General features: G+C 42.1%; 1 protein-coding gene and 1 long non-coding RNA gene across 2 annotated transcripts in view; one reads left to right on the top strand and one right to left on the bottom strand.

Moving 5' to 3' along the window:
• The window catches only part of LOC311580991, a 310,197-nt gene that overhangs the window by 201,154 nt on the left and 91,003 nt on the right, over positions 1-18,040 (top strand). The gene's annotated exons all lie outside the window — the stretch shown is intronic.
• On the bottom strand, positions 7,455-12,512 carry CCR5 (C-C motif chemokine receptor 5). Its single transcript, XM_084751847.1, has 2 exons — positions 12,414-12,512; positions 7,455-10,990 (listed from the first exon to the last, which is right to left on the bottom strand). The coding sequence occupies exon 2, from the start codon at positions 10,977-10,979 to the stop codon at positions 9,915-9,917; it is 1,065 nt and encodes a 354-aa protein (XP_084607973.1). The 5' UTR covers positions 10,980-10,990; positions 12,414-12,512; the 3' UTR covers positions 7,455-9,914.

An 18,040-nucleotide genomic window follows, 5' to 3' on the forward strand; every position in this document is an offset into this window, starting at 1 on the left:
GCAAGCATGCTTTACAATTAGAAAAGGGGACCTGGATTTCTTACAAATTATATTTACTCTGAATAATAAGAAATGAAAGCTAAAATTCATAAAGCTGCAGTTTTGTAAGATGGTAGAAACCACACCAGGACACATCACCCTGAAAGAGGAAGTCACGGGCTCAGTGGGCACAGTGTCTATTGCTCCACCAGACTATTAGGTTGGTTTTTCATTCTGCCCTCAAAATGTGAACAGAAAGATCAGAGAGGAATTGAGACATTTCCTCTTCTTCGCTGTCTGTTTGGACATTCAAGATTGATGCGGTTTGGACAGCCTCAGAGAAAAATGTTTCCTTTATGTTTCAGTATTTTAAAATTAGGTAGCATCCTGATTTTACAATAGTACTTCTAATAAAAGATTCATTATAATTGTACAGGAAAGTAGTTTCAGTCTGTGCTATGGTCTAGGTGGACGGCCCTGGGTTCTTTTTTTTTTTTTAATTTATTTATTCTTGTTACATCTTAATGGTTATCCCATCCCTTGTATCCTCCCATTCTTCTCTCCCTCCCATTTTCCCCTTATTCCTTACTCAGAGGAAGGACAGCAGGTTACCAAGAAGAGACTTGATACCCTATGAGCATTTACAGGGGGAGGTAATCCCCCTCAGGAACAGTCATAGGGGAGGGGAATAAGGCCCCTGGGTTCTAAACCCTCTTGAGCACTTAGGAGCCTCTGCTTCCTCCCTGCTAGCTAGCCCTAGGGTCAGTGCCTGAGACTCCTAGGGCCACATCATTCCTTTCAGAGGCTCCAGAGCCTTCAAGGATGTAATCTGAGCCACTCTTATCTACCCCAATGTCAATGACCCTGGAAAGGGTCTTAATAAGGTGCCTCTGTCCCAAACAAACCAGGCTTTCTAAACCACAAGGCTGTTCTCATGCTTTCTGAAGAGACCAGACATGGGGACAGAAAAATTGGTGGTTTTTTCCTGTGGCAAACAAGAAAAGTATTTTTTCATTCTTTTGCAATAGATCACTAAGGAAGAATCAGGCAAGAATTGGGTGATCTGCCATTCTTACACTGTCACATGACTCTGGGTGCTTTGTTGTCTACCCATGTCATGAGCCAATCTTTGCAGCATTTACCATTGCTGACACTTCACTTCCTCTTCCCTCCAGGGTCCTCTTCCCTGGGTTTCTATATACGTCTAGTACTAATGTACTTCTGCCTTTCCTAGCAAATTTTCTTGTTCTTTAGTTGCTTGCATTACTCCAAGTTCCGTGTGAGGCATTCTTTTGTTCACCCTTGAGGCTTCCATTGCCCATGACTCCGGGTGTATCTCTCTACTCAGTCACTCCTCTTAGCGCCCTCCAGTATTTCACACCCAGTTTCCCCTGCTGCCTAGATTTTTCCTGTAGTTTCTAACTAAACATGTCTTAAAAACTGAAGCCATTTCTCCAGTATTCTGCACAGCATATATTCACATAAGCGGATATTAGCCAAATAATGCAGGATAGCCACACTACAATACACAGTCCTAAGGAAACTAAATACCAAGGAGGATCCTGGGGAGAATGCTCAATTCTCATTCAGAAGGACAAATAGAATTAGAAACTGGGAGCAGTTGAACAGAAGGAACAGGAAGGGAGCCTACCATAGAGGTCCTGAAAGACTCCACCCAGCAGGGGATCCAAGCAGATGCTGAGACGCACAGCCAAACTCCAGGGTGGAGCACAGGGAGTCTTAACAGTTGGGGAACAGAAGGACCTCAAGGTGGGGGTTGGGGGTGGGGAATGGGAGGTGTGGGGTGTCAGGAGCTCCACAAGGAGACCAATGGAGCCAACAAATCTGAGCAGAGAATGGGGTGCTGCACCAACCAAGGACCATGCATGGTGAGGACCTAGACCCTCTGCTCAGATGTAGTAGAAAGGCAGCACAGTCTCGTGGTTCCCATAATATGGCGAGTAGGGACTACTTCTGTCATGGACCCTGACCCCACACATTGATCACTTCCCCCTGGCAAGATAGCCTTACCAGGCCACAGAGGAAGAGGACGCAGACAGTCCGTATGAGACTTGATAGGCTGAGCTGACATGTTAGGGGAGGAGGGAATCCCTCTTTCTGAGGACTAGGGGAGGGAAGGAGAGGGGGTGACGGAGGGAGGGTGGGATTGGGAGGCTACAATTGGGATGTAAAATGAACAAGTTAAAAATAAAAACGTAATAAATAAAAAATAAATAAGACCAGTGTTCTTCATTTTGCTGATTTGAGGACCAAGCTTAACTCCCTACCTCTCCCTAAGTTCAAGTCTTCAGGAACATCCAACGTTCCTCACGACATTTAGAACCATTAATGCATCCATTCAGAGCCTCTCTATTCAAGACAATGCCTCTGCTATAGTTTCAAAGCAACATTAGTCACATCTGTCTTCAGCCTGACTCTTCTACTACTGTCTCCACAAGCCGTCACTAATGAAAGGTTCAAGACTGGCACTCAGACTGGATTGGTATTCTATCACAGACATGAAGATAAGTCATAGAGGCTTTGCTTGACAAAGTTCCAAGATCTTCAGCTTATCACCACTGCCCCCAAATATTTTGTATGGTTCAGGTGTAATTTTGACTAGAAATCTGCTTTTTCACCAAAAACTTTTTCTCTTTATTTCTCAGCCATGAGAAAATTTATACAGGGAAAACTTTTCCCACAGAAAATGTTGAAAAGAGGGCATCTGGCCAAAGGCTTGAGACAATTGTAGAGTGTTTTGCTCTGACCTTGTGCACCCAAGCAGAAACTGCATTAAAGAAAGTTAAGACCTTGACATAACAGTACCTGGCTAGATACTGTTACCAGCAGAAATGCTTCTTTAGAATCTGCTTTGAGAACAGTAGCAGGTGTGCTTGGAACGGCATGCTTTAAAGATACTTTACAATAAAGGATCCCTTGGCAGTTAGTTTAGGCTTGGGTAGTACACATGTTGGGACTAAATCAAGTTTTTTTTTTTAAATTAGAGAACATTTAACTCAAGCTATGTTGCTATGTCAATCTTGTAAACATATCAGTTTAGCCCGGGAAAATTTGATTGAGCTTTCCTGAGTATTGTTTGAGAAATAATAATCATAATAAATCTAAAAAAAAAGAAAGAATAATCAAGTTATGCTGCCCATTGCTTGGGAATTGATTGATTTTTGCTGTATGCCTTATTGTAAGTTATACAGAACTTTTTATATTTCTTTGCTCAACTGTTATTTTTGTTGATTTTTGAATGCCCCATTGATTGTAAAAGATGAAAAATCATAATGTATCTGTAATGAAAAAAAATTGAACTTCATTTTAATAAAATACTGGGGTTGGCCCAAGAGAACAGCAAGGAGTCAGACAGAGCAAGACAGAAGAAGCAAGCAAGACAGAGGCAGATGGAGAGCCAGAAAATAAAGTTCTCCTGGGCTTTAAGACCTGCAGCTTGCACAGCACGTGCCTGGGTCTCCAGTATTTCTTTTTCCTTTGTTCCTCAACCTCTCCTCAACAACTGCGTCCTCTAGCTAGTTGTTCAATCAACGGTTGGTTTCCCTTAACCAGCTGTTCACCACCTGTTCAATTCTCCCTACCGGATCCACCTCTCTCCACTTCACTGTTCCTGGAGCTGCTCTGTGGGAGCAGCAGGATTCTTTATCTTTTACACTCTTTGCAACATCCATCTTTTTTTTAAAGGTTTAATTACTGATTTTATTGTTCATAATAAATTTAAAACCAAATTTTTTTTTCAAAATAAGCAATCTGTCTTTTACAGGCAGTTTATCTCACAGTTACATTGAAATTGATTTTTTTGTTTTTATGAAATATTTTTTACATATACATTTATATTATTACACATATATACAATAAACTACCTACAGCAAGAAGAACCATGACACAATTGGGAATTACATAAATATTACATTCTTAGTGTTTTGGCTATTTGTATTTGGCAGCCTTGAAGAAAACATCTTTCTTATCTTGGTGTGTCTAAAATTCTCAATGTAAATCAATATCTATCATATCTCTTTGCAAAATCCATCTTATCTGTCTTCTGACTTTATTCTTTCTTTGGGTTCTCTGCTTCAACCTTCAGGCAATCGTTGCTACCTGCAGTGCTTATCCCTGTATCCTTTAGAGTTCTTCTTACTTCTGTAGTGTGGAGGGGAACATATGCCCTGAAAGTGTAGAGAGTGCCGTCCTACAGGCTGGGACCACAGATGGAGCAAAAAGAGGAGAAAGAAAACCAAACAAAGCAGCTCTTCTTTCTATGCTTCTTGGCCATGATGTTAGGTACTTTGCTCTACCTAGTGGAGCCACATCTCTGTAGTGGATTCTAGTTCTGTTGTTTTTCCAGTTCTCCCTTGTGGAGGTCCCTGCAAGCGTCATGAGGAGCAGTGAAGTGAAAATGAAAACTCAGTTCATCTTGACTCAGTTGGGGTGAGTCAAACCTCAGCTGTCTGATGCCAGATGTATTACAGCAGATTTAAACAGTCCAATTTGGGAAAAAGTTTCCCAGTGTGCTACAACCTCCAGTGCACAAAGAGGAATAATTGCATCAAAGCTCAGTTCAAACTACGTGCCATTTCTTTGAAGAAGATGGATTCTAGAGATAGGCTTTGTGTATTAGATTAAGGGCCTAAGAAAGAATCTGGCATGGTCTCAAGAATACAGATAGTGTAGAGGTTGTTTGGGCTGTTAGCCACCTCTAGTCCGGGTTGTGGGAGCTTGACATGGCCTGACCCTACAGATAAAGCAGATCACCAGGATATTACTCACTTCCAATCTTCTGGATGGAAAAATAGGTTATGCTTCCTTTTTGTAGAGGGATCACATGTAAAGACTTTCTAGGTTCATGTGATCTCTGGTTAGAATGCAGACATGTCACACAGCTTTATTCCCTCTGGTTGGAATACAGTCACAGCCTTAGTACACACCTAATCCCAAACAATGAAAGTAAGGTTAGTTTATAGAGGGAGGCAGCCATGTTTGAAACTGACATCCAATTGAGGGGCAGACAAAGTGACGAATCAGAGAAAGGTTTGACAGAATGAGTCAGAGATAGGATACACCCATCTCTCACAAGATCAGACAGGAAACAGAGGTGACTTAAGAGAGCAGTGCAGAGAAAGTGGAGGCAGTTTTCCGGGGACAGTTTTATAGAGAGAGAGAGTTTGAAGGCAAAGACAGAATGGGCCAGAGAATGAGACACCAGAACATTAGAACAGATTGCCAGAGTTAGTTTGAGGCCAAGCAGAGTGATCCAGCCAAGAGAAGCCAGTTTGAGTCAGTCAGCTTGGTGAGGATTTTGAGCCGGAACAACTAAGTTGGCCGACCCAGCCAGAGCTGAGAAAGGACTGGAAAGGGCGAGCTTATTCAGCAGTGAGCCTCCGGGACAACAAAGTACATCCAGTGAATACAAGTTATTTTTACACTTTCCTTTGAGAGGGCAATCTTGTGTGATTAATATTCCTAAAGTCCCTAGTGACCTGTGGGCACAAGGAACTTTGTGCTCCCAGCACCCCCACACTTTCCATTTTTGTAGAGTCCAGATAGCATTTTGGGGTTACTTCTTTGTTTATACACAATTCTCACTGGAAATCCAATCTTCACTCCCAGTATCTCTCAAACTTGAGAACCACTTTGGGAGTTAGAACATAGGCACATTGTGGGTTGAATTAGATATAATTGATTACAGTGGGAATCACTGTAAACTCCCCATGTCACCTGCAAGTGCAGTTAAGACTAAGCGGGGACCAGAACATGGCCCTCATTAGCTGTAGGCCTAGCTCCTGAGTTCATCCAGGCATGATTTTAAGGGGTGTCACTGACTGGGAAACACTGTCCTAACTTGCTGATGCTCGAGTCCTCTGAAACCCTCTCTGGGGCATGGAGTAGACTCTGATCTTCACCTGCAGGGAGAGGAATCTGTCTGAATGGTTCTCACTATTTTTCCATTTTAAATGTGTATAGTGTTATAAGAATGTTGCTTCCATTGGTGTAATAACAGTAACAGACAAAAGAGAAAATAAGAGTCAAAGAAAACCACCTGCACCTCGGATGTATTGATCGGGATGTGAAAGAGTGAAAAGCAAGAGGAGTTTAGGGGTGTTTCACATATGTGAAAAATGCCTAGTTATAAATAATTTCCTGACCTTATTCAAAGTCTGGGCTCCAGCATTCCCCAGATCCACCTGAAACAACTATTTCATTCAAAGTGTCAACTTGTATCCTCAGCTGATGCTTTTCCTGTTCTTCAGAAGCAGTGAGAAAGAGCTGTGTGACATCTACCCTGAGCTGCTCTGGATATGCCTCTGCCATACTGGAATAAAAGAAGCAAACCGTAAGCAACTTAGTGAGAACACGCTCTTTGTTTGTAGGATGCGGTCAATGCTGGCTGCCAAACATCCTAGTTATTTGCTAGTTGGCCACTGGGGGGCAGTATGGAAGCAGTTCTAGCCTAGGCTGTTTGCGGTTTTGATAGCCTTCCCATTGGCTCAAGCAGGAAAAAGGTTCATATCCTCAACCTATGCTTTAAAAACTATTTTTTTTTTGAGCCAGGCAGTGGTGGTGCATGTCTTTAATCCCAGCACTTGGGATGCAGAGGCAGGCGGATTTCTGAGTTCAAGACCAGCATGATCCACAGAGGAAGTTTGAGGTCAGCCTGGTCTACACAGAGAAGCCCTCAAAACAAACAAACACTATTTTTTAAAGCAAAAATAAGCTTCTGGGTCATGACAGAATTACAATAACATCAAACTTATAACAGTATAATAGTAACAATATAGACCCATGAAACATTAAAATAATTTTTTAAGTTATGAAAAAATATATACTTAGTCATATGATACCTCAAACAGCTTCTCTTCATGGATTCATCTAACAAAGGGAAAAGGAAGAAGGAGTCTGTATATCAACCACAACAAAGGGCAGCACACTCTCCCACACCCTGCGGCAGCTGCTCTATCACAGCCGCAGAGAGGCCTCCCTTCCTCTGATTCTTTTCTCTCTTCTAAGCCCAGATGCCCCTGCTCTTCTTTGACACAGTCCACCTTCAAATCTAAGGGATGAAAAGCAACTCTTTGACTCTGTACTAGCCAGAACCCTGTCTTGACTGCTACCCAGTGTGTCTGTCTTCCATTAGGAGCACGGCAGCTAGAACATCTCCACATCCTGCTTTGGAAGCTAAGGCTGTAGCAGCCTGAAAACAGCACATTCCAAACTCTCCCTAGAGCATCTCTCCTCTCCCTGAAAGAGAAAATGTGCACATAAGTCCCGGAATTGCCAGAAATTACTAACACTCTTTGGGGGGGAAAAAAAACAAAGAAAAGAAAAGCATTGTCTCTATCATGTGCCTCCCACTCAAATGCCAGATCACTAAGTAGCATGTCTTTATTTTCAACTAGATTCTTGACTTCCTGACATGTTTGTAAATATATTAAAACTCTTTTGATTGAGAGTAAGTACAATTTGAAATTTATTATCTTTCAGGACAACTTTGCTCAGAAACTACATGCTTAGAAGTAACATCTTTAATAACAAATTATTATAACAATTTGTCTCAGGAAGAAAGTTGACTGTTAAACATTTTAAAGGAAATATAATCACCATCAACACCATTTAAGCTAAGAACTATATTTAAGTAAGTACTATTTGAGGGTGCTCTCATAATTTTGTGTACTATTCACTAGATGTATACTTGATCGAAAGAACAAAAGTGCAATTATTTTTTTTAAAAATCCCTTCCTCCACCTTTCCTTTTTTCAAGACAGGGCTTCTCCATGTAACCTTGCCTGTCCTGGGCTCACTTTGTAGATCAGGCTGGCCTCAAACTCACAACAATTTGCCTGCCTCTGCCTCCCTGAGTTCTGGAATTAAAGGCATATGTCACCAGGCCTAGTTATAAAGCAATTTTAATAAGGCTTATATTATAGTCAAAGAATTTATAATTTTCTATAGACTTGAGAATGTAGCAATACAGTTAGATGTATATATATATATATATATATTCCAGTGCTTGAGATGTAAGCAAGAGAATTTTGAGCTTGAGGCTAGTCTGGGTTACACAGTGAAAAAGAAAATGTAGGAAAGAAAAGGCAAATATTTACTTTCTGCTGACAGCAACAAGGCTTTGATTTCGTATTCAGAGCTTGAGAAAACCCGGTAGCCCTTCTTGTTAGCCAGATACTTTAATACTTTGAGACACTCTAAGCCCTTTTTCTTTCCTTAGTCATCGCTATGAAGATCTTAACTGCTCCAGATTCAAAACAGCATCATAAATAGCAACTACAAAAACAACAAAAATTATTTATTTATTTATTTATTTATTTAAAGACAGAGTGTAGCCTGGCTGTCCTGGAATTCACTCTACAAACCAGGCTGGCCTTGAACTTACAAAGATCCGCCTCCTCTTCTGGGATTAAAGGTATGTGTGCCACAAGAAAAATCTTAGACCTCTCTGCTATGGCTAGATTTAGCACTGTTTGTGTGGAGAAGTCATCTGGAAAGGGTAACTGAAGCCCTCACACTCAGCCTGGAGCACAGAGGGCAGTCATTACACTTTTAGGTTCCTGAAGCTAGAAGCAACTTGTTTCTGAAAGGATGGTTATCTCCCAGGTTTGCAGATTGCTAGGTGAATAGAGAAACGTGATGCTCTTCCCTCATCTCTTGGAGCCTCTACTCAAGGTTATAAAGCACTGGGCCCAAGCTATGTAAACAACCCTCACCTGGAGTCCACAGGGGGTCTGTGTTATTCCTAGACCTCAGGCTCATGATTCATAAGCCAAGTGTTTCACAGTCCCTGGTTATACTTCAGAAGTGAAGATGGTATATGGCAGCATTTGGGTCGCAGCGCAGGCAGGAACAAAATGGCAGCCTGAGCAACATTAGGTTTAGGCTAGGTAGGTAAAATGAGACTACCTTCCTAGACCAGGCTTTTTCCTCCATTCATTTTTTTTTTTTTGTATTTGTTGTTTCCTCAATGGTTATTCCAACCTAATTAAGCCTAGGGTCTTGCTCATCTCTACCTCCTATTTACCCCATGTTCTGTTAGCTTTGCATTTTATACACAGTGGTGCTTCCTCACTGTCTAGCACAGGTGACTTGATCTTCACCCTGACCTTACTGCTGCTGATCTGCTTTGCCCTAAGTGCTCACCATTGCCAGCACACTCTTAGCCATGGAGTAAGCTTTGTACCAACCTGTCCAGGTCCTCCCCACCCTGCTCAGAACTTTGAAGAAGCAATGCTGACATGGTGCCTTAGGATCTTTCTCTCCATGCCGTTTTCAACTAGCCACAGCGACACATTTGCTTTGCTCATGCAGTCATGCCAGCCAAAGAATGGCTTCCCTTTCATTTTCTAACATATGATCTACTTCAAATTTCTTCTTATGAAGACCTATTCCCAGCCCTCCCAGGCCACAGAGCACTTACCCGATCATACAAGTCTCTGGAACTAATTTATGTAGCTTAGTTATCTATTTCCTAACAAGTCACACTCTCATCTTTTCTTAAGAAAAGACATAGGCCTGTTTTAAGTACATTTATAACCTGAATTTTTCCTTGTATAGGGAAAAACTGTACAAGGAATTTTCGATTGATGTTGTTATTTCTGTTCAGATAGTCAAGCTCCAAAAAAAAAAAAAAATTCCCACTTCTTTCTATAGTGAACTTTTGTGGCAAAAGAAGAGTTTGCCAATAACCTGGGGTAAATAGGAATGAGGCCAGGGATTGCTATCTCATCAATACATTCTCATTTGGCTTTATAAAACCGATCAGTGTTAAAAGACCCAGTCTATCTAAAATAAATATAAAAAACATGCATGTATCTTAGGCCCTGTATGAAACTAATTTCCTTTTTTAAAAGAATCAATCCTACTCCCAAGCTACATATAAAAACTAAGTGAAACACAAAACTCAGCCCAGGTCATAAACCAGTAGAAACTTCCTGTTCTCCTGTGGATCGGGTATGGACTGAGTTTATACGATCAGGATTGTGTTGCTGGAAAATTGAACAGTGTTTGCAAAAGCGTTTGACAATGTGTTTGTGGAAGAACACTGAGAGATAATTCCGGAACTTCTCCCCAACAAAGGCATAGACGACAGGGTTGATGCAGCAGTGTGTCATCCCAAGAGTCTCTGTCACCTGCATGGCCTGGTCTAGTCTATTAGAACTACTGCAATTATTCAGTCCGAAGAACTCTTGGAAGGTTGTCAGGAGGAGAACAATGTTGTACGGAGCCCAGAAGAGAAAGTAGACGATCATGATGGCGAAGATGAGCCTCACAGCCCTGTGCCTCTTCTTCTCGTTCCTACAGCGAAACAGCGTGTGGAGGATTCCTGAGTAGCAGATGACCATGACAAGTAGGGGCAGGACCAGGCTCAAGATGACCATCTTCAATGTTTGGAAACTTTTCCAGAAATAATATTGGGTGTACGGAAAATGAGGACTGCATGTATAGTGGACACCTTCTTTTTGAGATCTGGTAAGGATTATTTCTGGGAGAGATGCAAACACAGCTACCACCCACGTGACTCCACTTGTCATCACCCCAAAGGTGACTGTCCTGGCCTTTAAAGCAAACACAGCATGGACAATAGCCAAGTACCTATCAATCGTCAGGAGGATGATGAAGAATATTCCACCAAAATAACCAATGTGATAGAGCCCTGTGAAGAATTTACACATTATATTCCCAAAGACCCACTCGTGTGCAGCATAGTGAGCCCAGATTGGGAGGGTGAGCAGGAAGAGCAGGTCAGAGACGGCTAGGTTGAACAGGTAGATATCAGTCATGCTCTTCAGCTTTTTGCAGCTTATCAAGATGAGGAAGACCAACATATTGCCCACAAAACCAAAGATGAATACCAGAGAGTAGAGTGGTGGCAGGAGCTGGGCTGCAGTTTGTTTCACGTTGGTTTTCTGGCAGAGTGCTACTGTATCGTAATCAGTGTAGTAGGCATAAGTGGGGCTTGTCACTTGCATATTCATCCTGCAAGAACCTATGGACAAATAAAAGACAATGCTTAGCACAGTTTAAAGCAATTATTGGCCTAACATAATTACAGATTGTTTTATAACTTAGTAGCTCTTTGAGGCATAGGTTTATACATTTAGTTTTCCTATCATCAGATGAGCTGAAATTCACCAAAGACGCATTTCACCAAATAAAATTTTGCTTTCCATATCAATGTGGGGTGAATTAATCTGAAACTGAGTTAGGCACCATGTAGCTCACAGGGTTAAGACCATCTCTATTGAAGATGCTGTTTCTAGGCATTTACCCGTAAATAGTAGGTTTCACACAAGTGCCAGTAAGAATGAACACTAGGTACTAATCACTGTTCTAAGCTTCTTACTTACTCATTCACTAAATAGTTGAGTTAGCTGTTTGGGCAAGTAACATTGTACACATATTTCTAGACAAAAAGCCCCCTAAGTACAGAAAAAAAATGATAAGTTAACACAAAACCACACCACCAGGAAGTAACTGACTTTGAATTCGGGCAGCATGAGCCCTTAACTGAGTTGGTGTCTGTCAGTCATTTGGTAACTAATAAGTTTTTAAAAGCAACATGGTCCCTCTCTGTAGTCAGGATGAAATGGGCTAATATCCAAGTATTTCAACAGGGCTATAGAATATAACACCAGTTATTAAAGTAGGCCATCCTAAGTTTTTCTCTGAGGTTATTTCTACTTCCTAAGTTGCCACCACCAAGAGCTCTCATATAAACAGAAGAAACAGTCCATCTCCTTGGCAAATATCGTACAGGCTAACTAGCTCAGTGTTCAGTCCCTGCAATCAGCCGGCTTGTCCTAAGTTCCGCTGCTTTACTTGAGAATTTTCTCTCCTTGACTCTAAGGCTCTTCATACCTTTCCAAAATCTCATCTTCTAGTGCTGAGCCAGAACAAGAATGTTTTACTGAGTGTGCCGTAGAAACTTTGATACCTGTGATTTAATATGAACTTAGGCAATTTTTAGGTTTCCCTATTTTCTGGGAGACAGGCAGAGCAAGGCGAGAAAAGAGTACAAGATACTTAGAGCTTCTGGCACACACATGTTCTAACTGACCCATGGCAAGGTTTCACTTCTTCTCAGCTGAAGATAATGATTATAGAATAAAATTTCAGCCAGTACCATTGCTCTATAAGCTATTTTTTTTAAGAGGAAAGAACTCTTCTTGCTAAAAAAATTACTGTCTCTTTAAAATATTTCACTAATACTCATGTTGTATACATTTGGAGACATCACATGCTGAAGCACATCCTACAGTTTACCCTTCCTGTATCTTGAAGATTATATTTTCAGATAATTCTGTGAGCACCTGGTGTAGACAGATGTTCTCTCAGAGTTTCCTGTCAAAGCTTTTACTCATCACAGAAGTGGAGCTAACTAACCTTCCAAGGGCTGAGAGGTGACTTACCAGAGTTTCTTGTAGTGGGAGCGGATGTCTCACCTCGTCTGGCCAAAGGAGCTGTACAAATCAAACATAAAGATGGTATAAAGTAAGAAACACAGTCTCTTTCAGAGGGGGTGGAGTTTAATGAGAAAGGGCATTACGTAGTGCTCAGGGTGGAGGTGTCAGATCAGTTCTTCTTTTTCTTTAAAGTTGCGTTTAAAGCAGAAAATAGAAGGCAGGTCTATCTGAAAGTTCATTGAGGAGTTTACCTCATTATTTTACTTACGTTTTCTGCTCATCCAAATACACAGTTTATTAGAAATTAGAAGAAATTAAAGGGCACCAACGCCAGAAGAACACTTACATCCTGTACCCAAGGCCCACATTGGGATCAAGGCAGTCACTGTCCAAGAGACAAACAATGCACACAGCATCTCTGATTCTCACTGGTAAAGCCAAAGGCAGCAGCACTGCTCTCCTCATCGCTTTCCTGGATAAAGGAAACTCCAGCCAATGTAAAGTCAGATAGGAGGTCTAGTCCACAGGACAACCTTGCTCCTTCTTTTACTCATCTTCCCCTCCTCGTCTCATACACAGTTCTGCTGCTCTGTTTGACTGTTCGCTGTGAACTAAGACAACTGGTTATCAAAAGGGTTTAGCATACATTTTCCTGGGAACTAAACATATTTCTCAGTTCCCCCCACCTATCTGGTAGCAAGTAGTCATTTATGAGTGCCTATTCTACGCCAGATTTGGAGGTAACAGAGTTTCTCACTCCAACAACAGCAAAATTACAGCTTTGCACATGGACCCAACCAAGGCTTCTGCAGCCGGTATGTTAGGGTGAATAAGAGCAGTCATCTTGCTTTATCATTATTCCTCGTTCTCAAGATACGGCCTTCTCTCTGTACCCATAGCATCTTGTCTTCAAGGTGAGACTAGCAGCTCTGCCAGTGCAGGATTGTCTAACTCAGGTTCTTGGGAATACTGATTCTACACATAGACCTGATTTCTGCTCTCACACAAATAGTTCCATTTCCCCCAAAGACTTGGAAGTGGGGGGTTGAGATGTAAGTTTGCTTCCTTCTGGGTGACTGGGGGCCTCAATAAAACCTACTTTCTTTTTTCCAGTTTGTGTCTCCTAGGGATTAGTTTTCCATGTAAGAAGTATTCAGACCTGAGTTTGGTAGCAGTAAGAGGCACGCCCTCACAGCAGGCATAGAGATAAGCCACACCATCCCCCCCCCCATCTCACCATCTCACACCCAGTGATCTTTCCAAAACAAACACAACTTAAAATCCTCAAATCATTCTGTGAGGTGGACCTCGCCAGGGCTGCTAGACAAATGTTATAGTTCTCTCTATGAATGCTATTGATTCTGAGTGTTACCATGTAGAGCTAGAGCTGAGGTAGCTCACCTCCAGAGGGCAGTGTGGAGCAGCTCTGCCTGCTCCAAAGTCACTCAAACCCCGCCTCTAGTGGCCTTGGCAAGATACTGCACCTCTGAAATTCCATTGCCTGTCCCGTCAGTCATGTGGTAGCAGATGTGTAAAAGAATAAATGGAAGAAGCCAAGCTGAGCAAGTTTTTACCCTCTGCTAAATGCCTGGTCCAGAGGTGAGTTCCAAATATGCACAAGGAAGCGAGGAACTGTGGACCCATGGGGAAGTCTTTACTAACAAATAAACTTTACATTTTATATGCATTGCAGCACAAGCACACTGTCCTGCAGCTTGGATTTTGGTCTCTGCTTCGCTTACTACTTTGTCCCTCCCAGGTTGCCGTGACCTTGTCCTCATATATTCTGTCCTTAGACTCCCACAGAGAAATGCCCACGTGCAGTATCTCAAGCCAGCTCTCCCTTTGGGACACCAATACGTCTTTAGGCAAATTCTTCATCGCTAGTCATTGTATTAGTGTCCCTATCCTTGCTTTGCTCTCATAGCCAACAACATACCTGGACCAATATTCAGAGCATCTTCAGCAAATATCGAGATGCTAATCTTTCCCTGTGAGTTCAAGGGACCACCTACAAGAGCACAGCAACTTCATCCTAAATCCTTATCAGTAGGAAGATGGGCTGTGAAAACAACAAATGAGCAAATATCCAGGGTTAGAGAGACAGCTCCATGGGTAAAGTGCTTCCTGTGGAAGTATGAGGACCCGAGTTTGGATCCCCAGTGTTCAGATACAACAAAAAGAAAAGCAAGAGGTCAAATGTGTCCGTACATGCCTGTAGTCCCAGACCCCGGGAACCACTGGCCAGGCAGCCTAACAATTAGTGAAGGTGAGGACTATAGAGGACGGCATCTGATGCTGAGCTCTGGCCTCCACAGGTCCACACAGAGGTGCACAAACCCACATACACATGCATGCACCACATACAGACAAATGTCTATTTATAAAATATGCTTCTTATATGAAGTGGCGGAAAACAAAAATAAGAAAAAAATAGCCACATTCTAAAATTTAAAAACTAGCCCTTTTAAAAACACATGTTAATCTTAGCTCTTTCCCATGAGCCCTTTTAAACTGTTCTCACACATAAATTCCTCCAGCTTCTGGGTTTTCTGTTTTGTTTGTTTTGTCTGGACCATTTTCCTCAATACTGTAGCAAATTATTTCCTTGTACTATTAAACATTTTTATGGTCTGGGCATAGTGGGGGGTTATCTTTAATCCTAGTGTTCTTTGAGTATGAGGCCAGCCCAGTCTCCACAGTAAGTTCTGGGCCAGCTAGGGATAAATAGTGAGACCTTGTCTCAAAAAATATTTTTATTATGAATATATTTCTTTATTTGAAGTTTTAATTGAGGTTCTATATTTTAGTCATATAGTCTTATCAGCTCTGATTTGCATGGATTTATAAGACCACCATCAAGATTTGGTGATAAGGAATATATGTTCCATATGTCCCAGGAAGGTGTCCTCCATCCTGCCTGGAGGGTAAGGGTCACTCTGACCTTATATAGATCATATAGTTTTTAATGTCATAAACAGAATTTCTTATGCTACCTTCCTTCTGCCTGGTGTCTTTTGCTCCACATCACAACTTTAGCTGCCATCTACTGAGCAGATAGGATCTTTTCTGTAATTTACTAAACGGAATAATCACCTTACTAATTGTTATTGTCGATGTTCTTTTGTCCTGTCAAGAAGAAAGTCTAGTGCTTACAAGGCGCCACCTTTTTATTAGAGTAGCCAGAGACTCCTCACAGTCCTTATGAGAATAAGATAATTCTACTTACCACCTTGCGATGTCACACACTGTCACCCATGTGCCTCAGCAATAATGCTTGGGTTCAATGGCTCCCAGCCTTTTTACCTTCTGCCTCACACTCCTGTCATGGAAAATGCAATTGGGAGGTACAACACTATTTTCACATCTCCATCTTTGTTCTCCAGATATTTGTAATGGAAAACATAAGCCTCTCCCAGCCTGTAAACATATCAAGCCATGTAAACACCCAGAGGGTGTCTGCTGTGTGTAAGTCTAGACACACCATAAACCACTTAGCTCAGTGTGGGACTCTGCCCAATGTATTTGGAATCCTTACTTTAGAACAATGCTAAGACATGGTCTAAGGTAATCTTGGGATGGTATCAGGCTCTAAGTACCATTTAAGGCTTACAACATGCCACTGCCACCTTGAGTGGGTCAGATCACACCTGTAGCTCTATGCATAACAGGATATTATGTAAGACTTTTCTGATCACTCTGGAACTGGAAACTGTAACCTAAAGCCGAGGACAAGAAGTGTTAAGCATTTCACCGTCGTAGAAGAAACCACTGACACTTGAGGTTAGACACCCCTCCTGGGCTTTACTAAGAAGTGGCAGAACCAGAACCATCCCTGTGCTGTTCACCAACTCCTCCTAATACTGCATAAGTAGCCATTAGGGGAGGACAAGGTTAATGAGGCCCTTCCCCTCAGAGCTTGGTGGGGCTCTGAGAGAATCGCATTAGAAATGGGGGCTGCACTCCTTAAACCACAGGCCTTTGCAGGGAAACCAGCCATCTGAACAGGGCGGCACAGCCATCTTCACTGGAAATGACGGGCCATGAAGGCAAGCACAATTGCTTGGCATAGTTCCAGCAAAGCCGAGCAGCTGTGCTGCAAATGCTGTCCTTCCATGCATAACTGTTGGGTTTGGTCTCTGCGTGTTGCATTCCTGGGGACTTCCTGTATTATGATTCAATTTATGTCTTTTCCTGAGAAAATTATGTCTGAGTCTTTTTAGGCAAAATCCTAAAATTAACTTTGTCTGGCCACTATTTGGAATTCTTTATGCCCTGGAGATCACTGAGCACAGATAAGCACATAGCTAGATGAGGCCGCCACTCCAGGAGTCTTCATGGGGTGTCTGCTCCCAAGAAAATTCAAGCAGTGTAGTTGGTACAGAGTAAACAGAGACAAACTCTGACTGGCCAGGAGAATAAATCTCTTTTTATTATAGTCTTAGAGCTCTCTGAAAATGCAGTTTAAAGGTAGGAAGTCATACAGGGTAAACCCCTAGAGGAATAAAACTCAGTTAACAAGATCAATTGGCAAAAACAAGCGTTTCCTACCTCGTAGAGTAGATGATGAAACACACAGTAAAGGAAGTTAGTAATCAGTATTTGCTGTTCACAAAAAGAATGGTTCAGACATTTTCTGTTTGTCTGGGGTGCTTTATAACTGCACACACTGCCAGCCTAAAATCAGGCCATCAGATACTGAATGTGTCTGCTCGGAGGAGACAGTCTTTAGATTCTTTACATTGGAGTAACAAAGGCTGATAATAAGGATAAAATCTGTTCTGTTAATATTTTCTAAATATAAATGAACTTGTAACCCTGGACATGTTATGAAAAAAATCAAACGCATAATCTGTACTTCTTGGGTAATCATTAGTCTGTCTTTGTTCTCTGAAAGTTGTATAAATAAGGATGCACCAGATTGCTAGTCAGTCAGAGCTCCACAATTCCCCTGACCATGGCGCCCAACTCCCTCCTCCCCCACTGACTCCACATCCCATCTGCAGTCCGCCCAGAGGCGTGGTCTTCCCTCTGTAATCTATGTACAAAAATGAAATAATGTTCTTTCTCTTGAATAAAGTTCAATTGGTATTTTGATTCAGTTGGATTCTGAGAGGCTGTGACTAAAGCAGGTATGGGTTCTGCCTTTTCTGTCTCAGTAGTCACGGTCAATGAACCAGAGCCTTACTAGATTCTCTGGCCTTTGCTTATGAATTGTCAAGTTGATGTGACACAAACCTTTCTGCTGGGGCCAGCAGGGATACCAGCCTTGATTTATATAAACACGTACACGCACACATGCACACGTACACATCATATACCACACCACACCAGAATCTCCTCACAGTTACAGATAATATGTGTGTGGTTTGAATAAGATTCATAGATTTGAATGCTTGGTCACAGGGAGTGGTACTATTTGAAAGGATTAGGAGGTGTGGCTTCGTTGGAGGAAGTGTGTCACTAGTGGTGGGCTTTGTGGTTTCAAGGGCCCAAGCCAGGCCATGTATTGCTCTTCCTACTGTCTGTGGATTTGGATATAGAGCTCTCAGCACTTCTCCAGCAGTGTGCCTGCATGCCGCCGTGCTCTCCAGCAGTGTGCCTGCAGGCCACCGTGCTCTCCAGCAGTGTGC

The sequence above is a fragment of the Acomys minous genome, assembly GCF_964271855.1.
Source record: "Acomys minous genome assembly, chromosome: 13".
Taxonomy (NCBI): Eukaryota; Metazoa; Chordata; class Mammalia; order Rodentia; family Muridae; genus Acomys; species Acomys minous.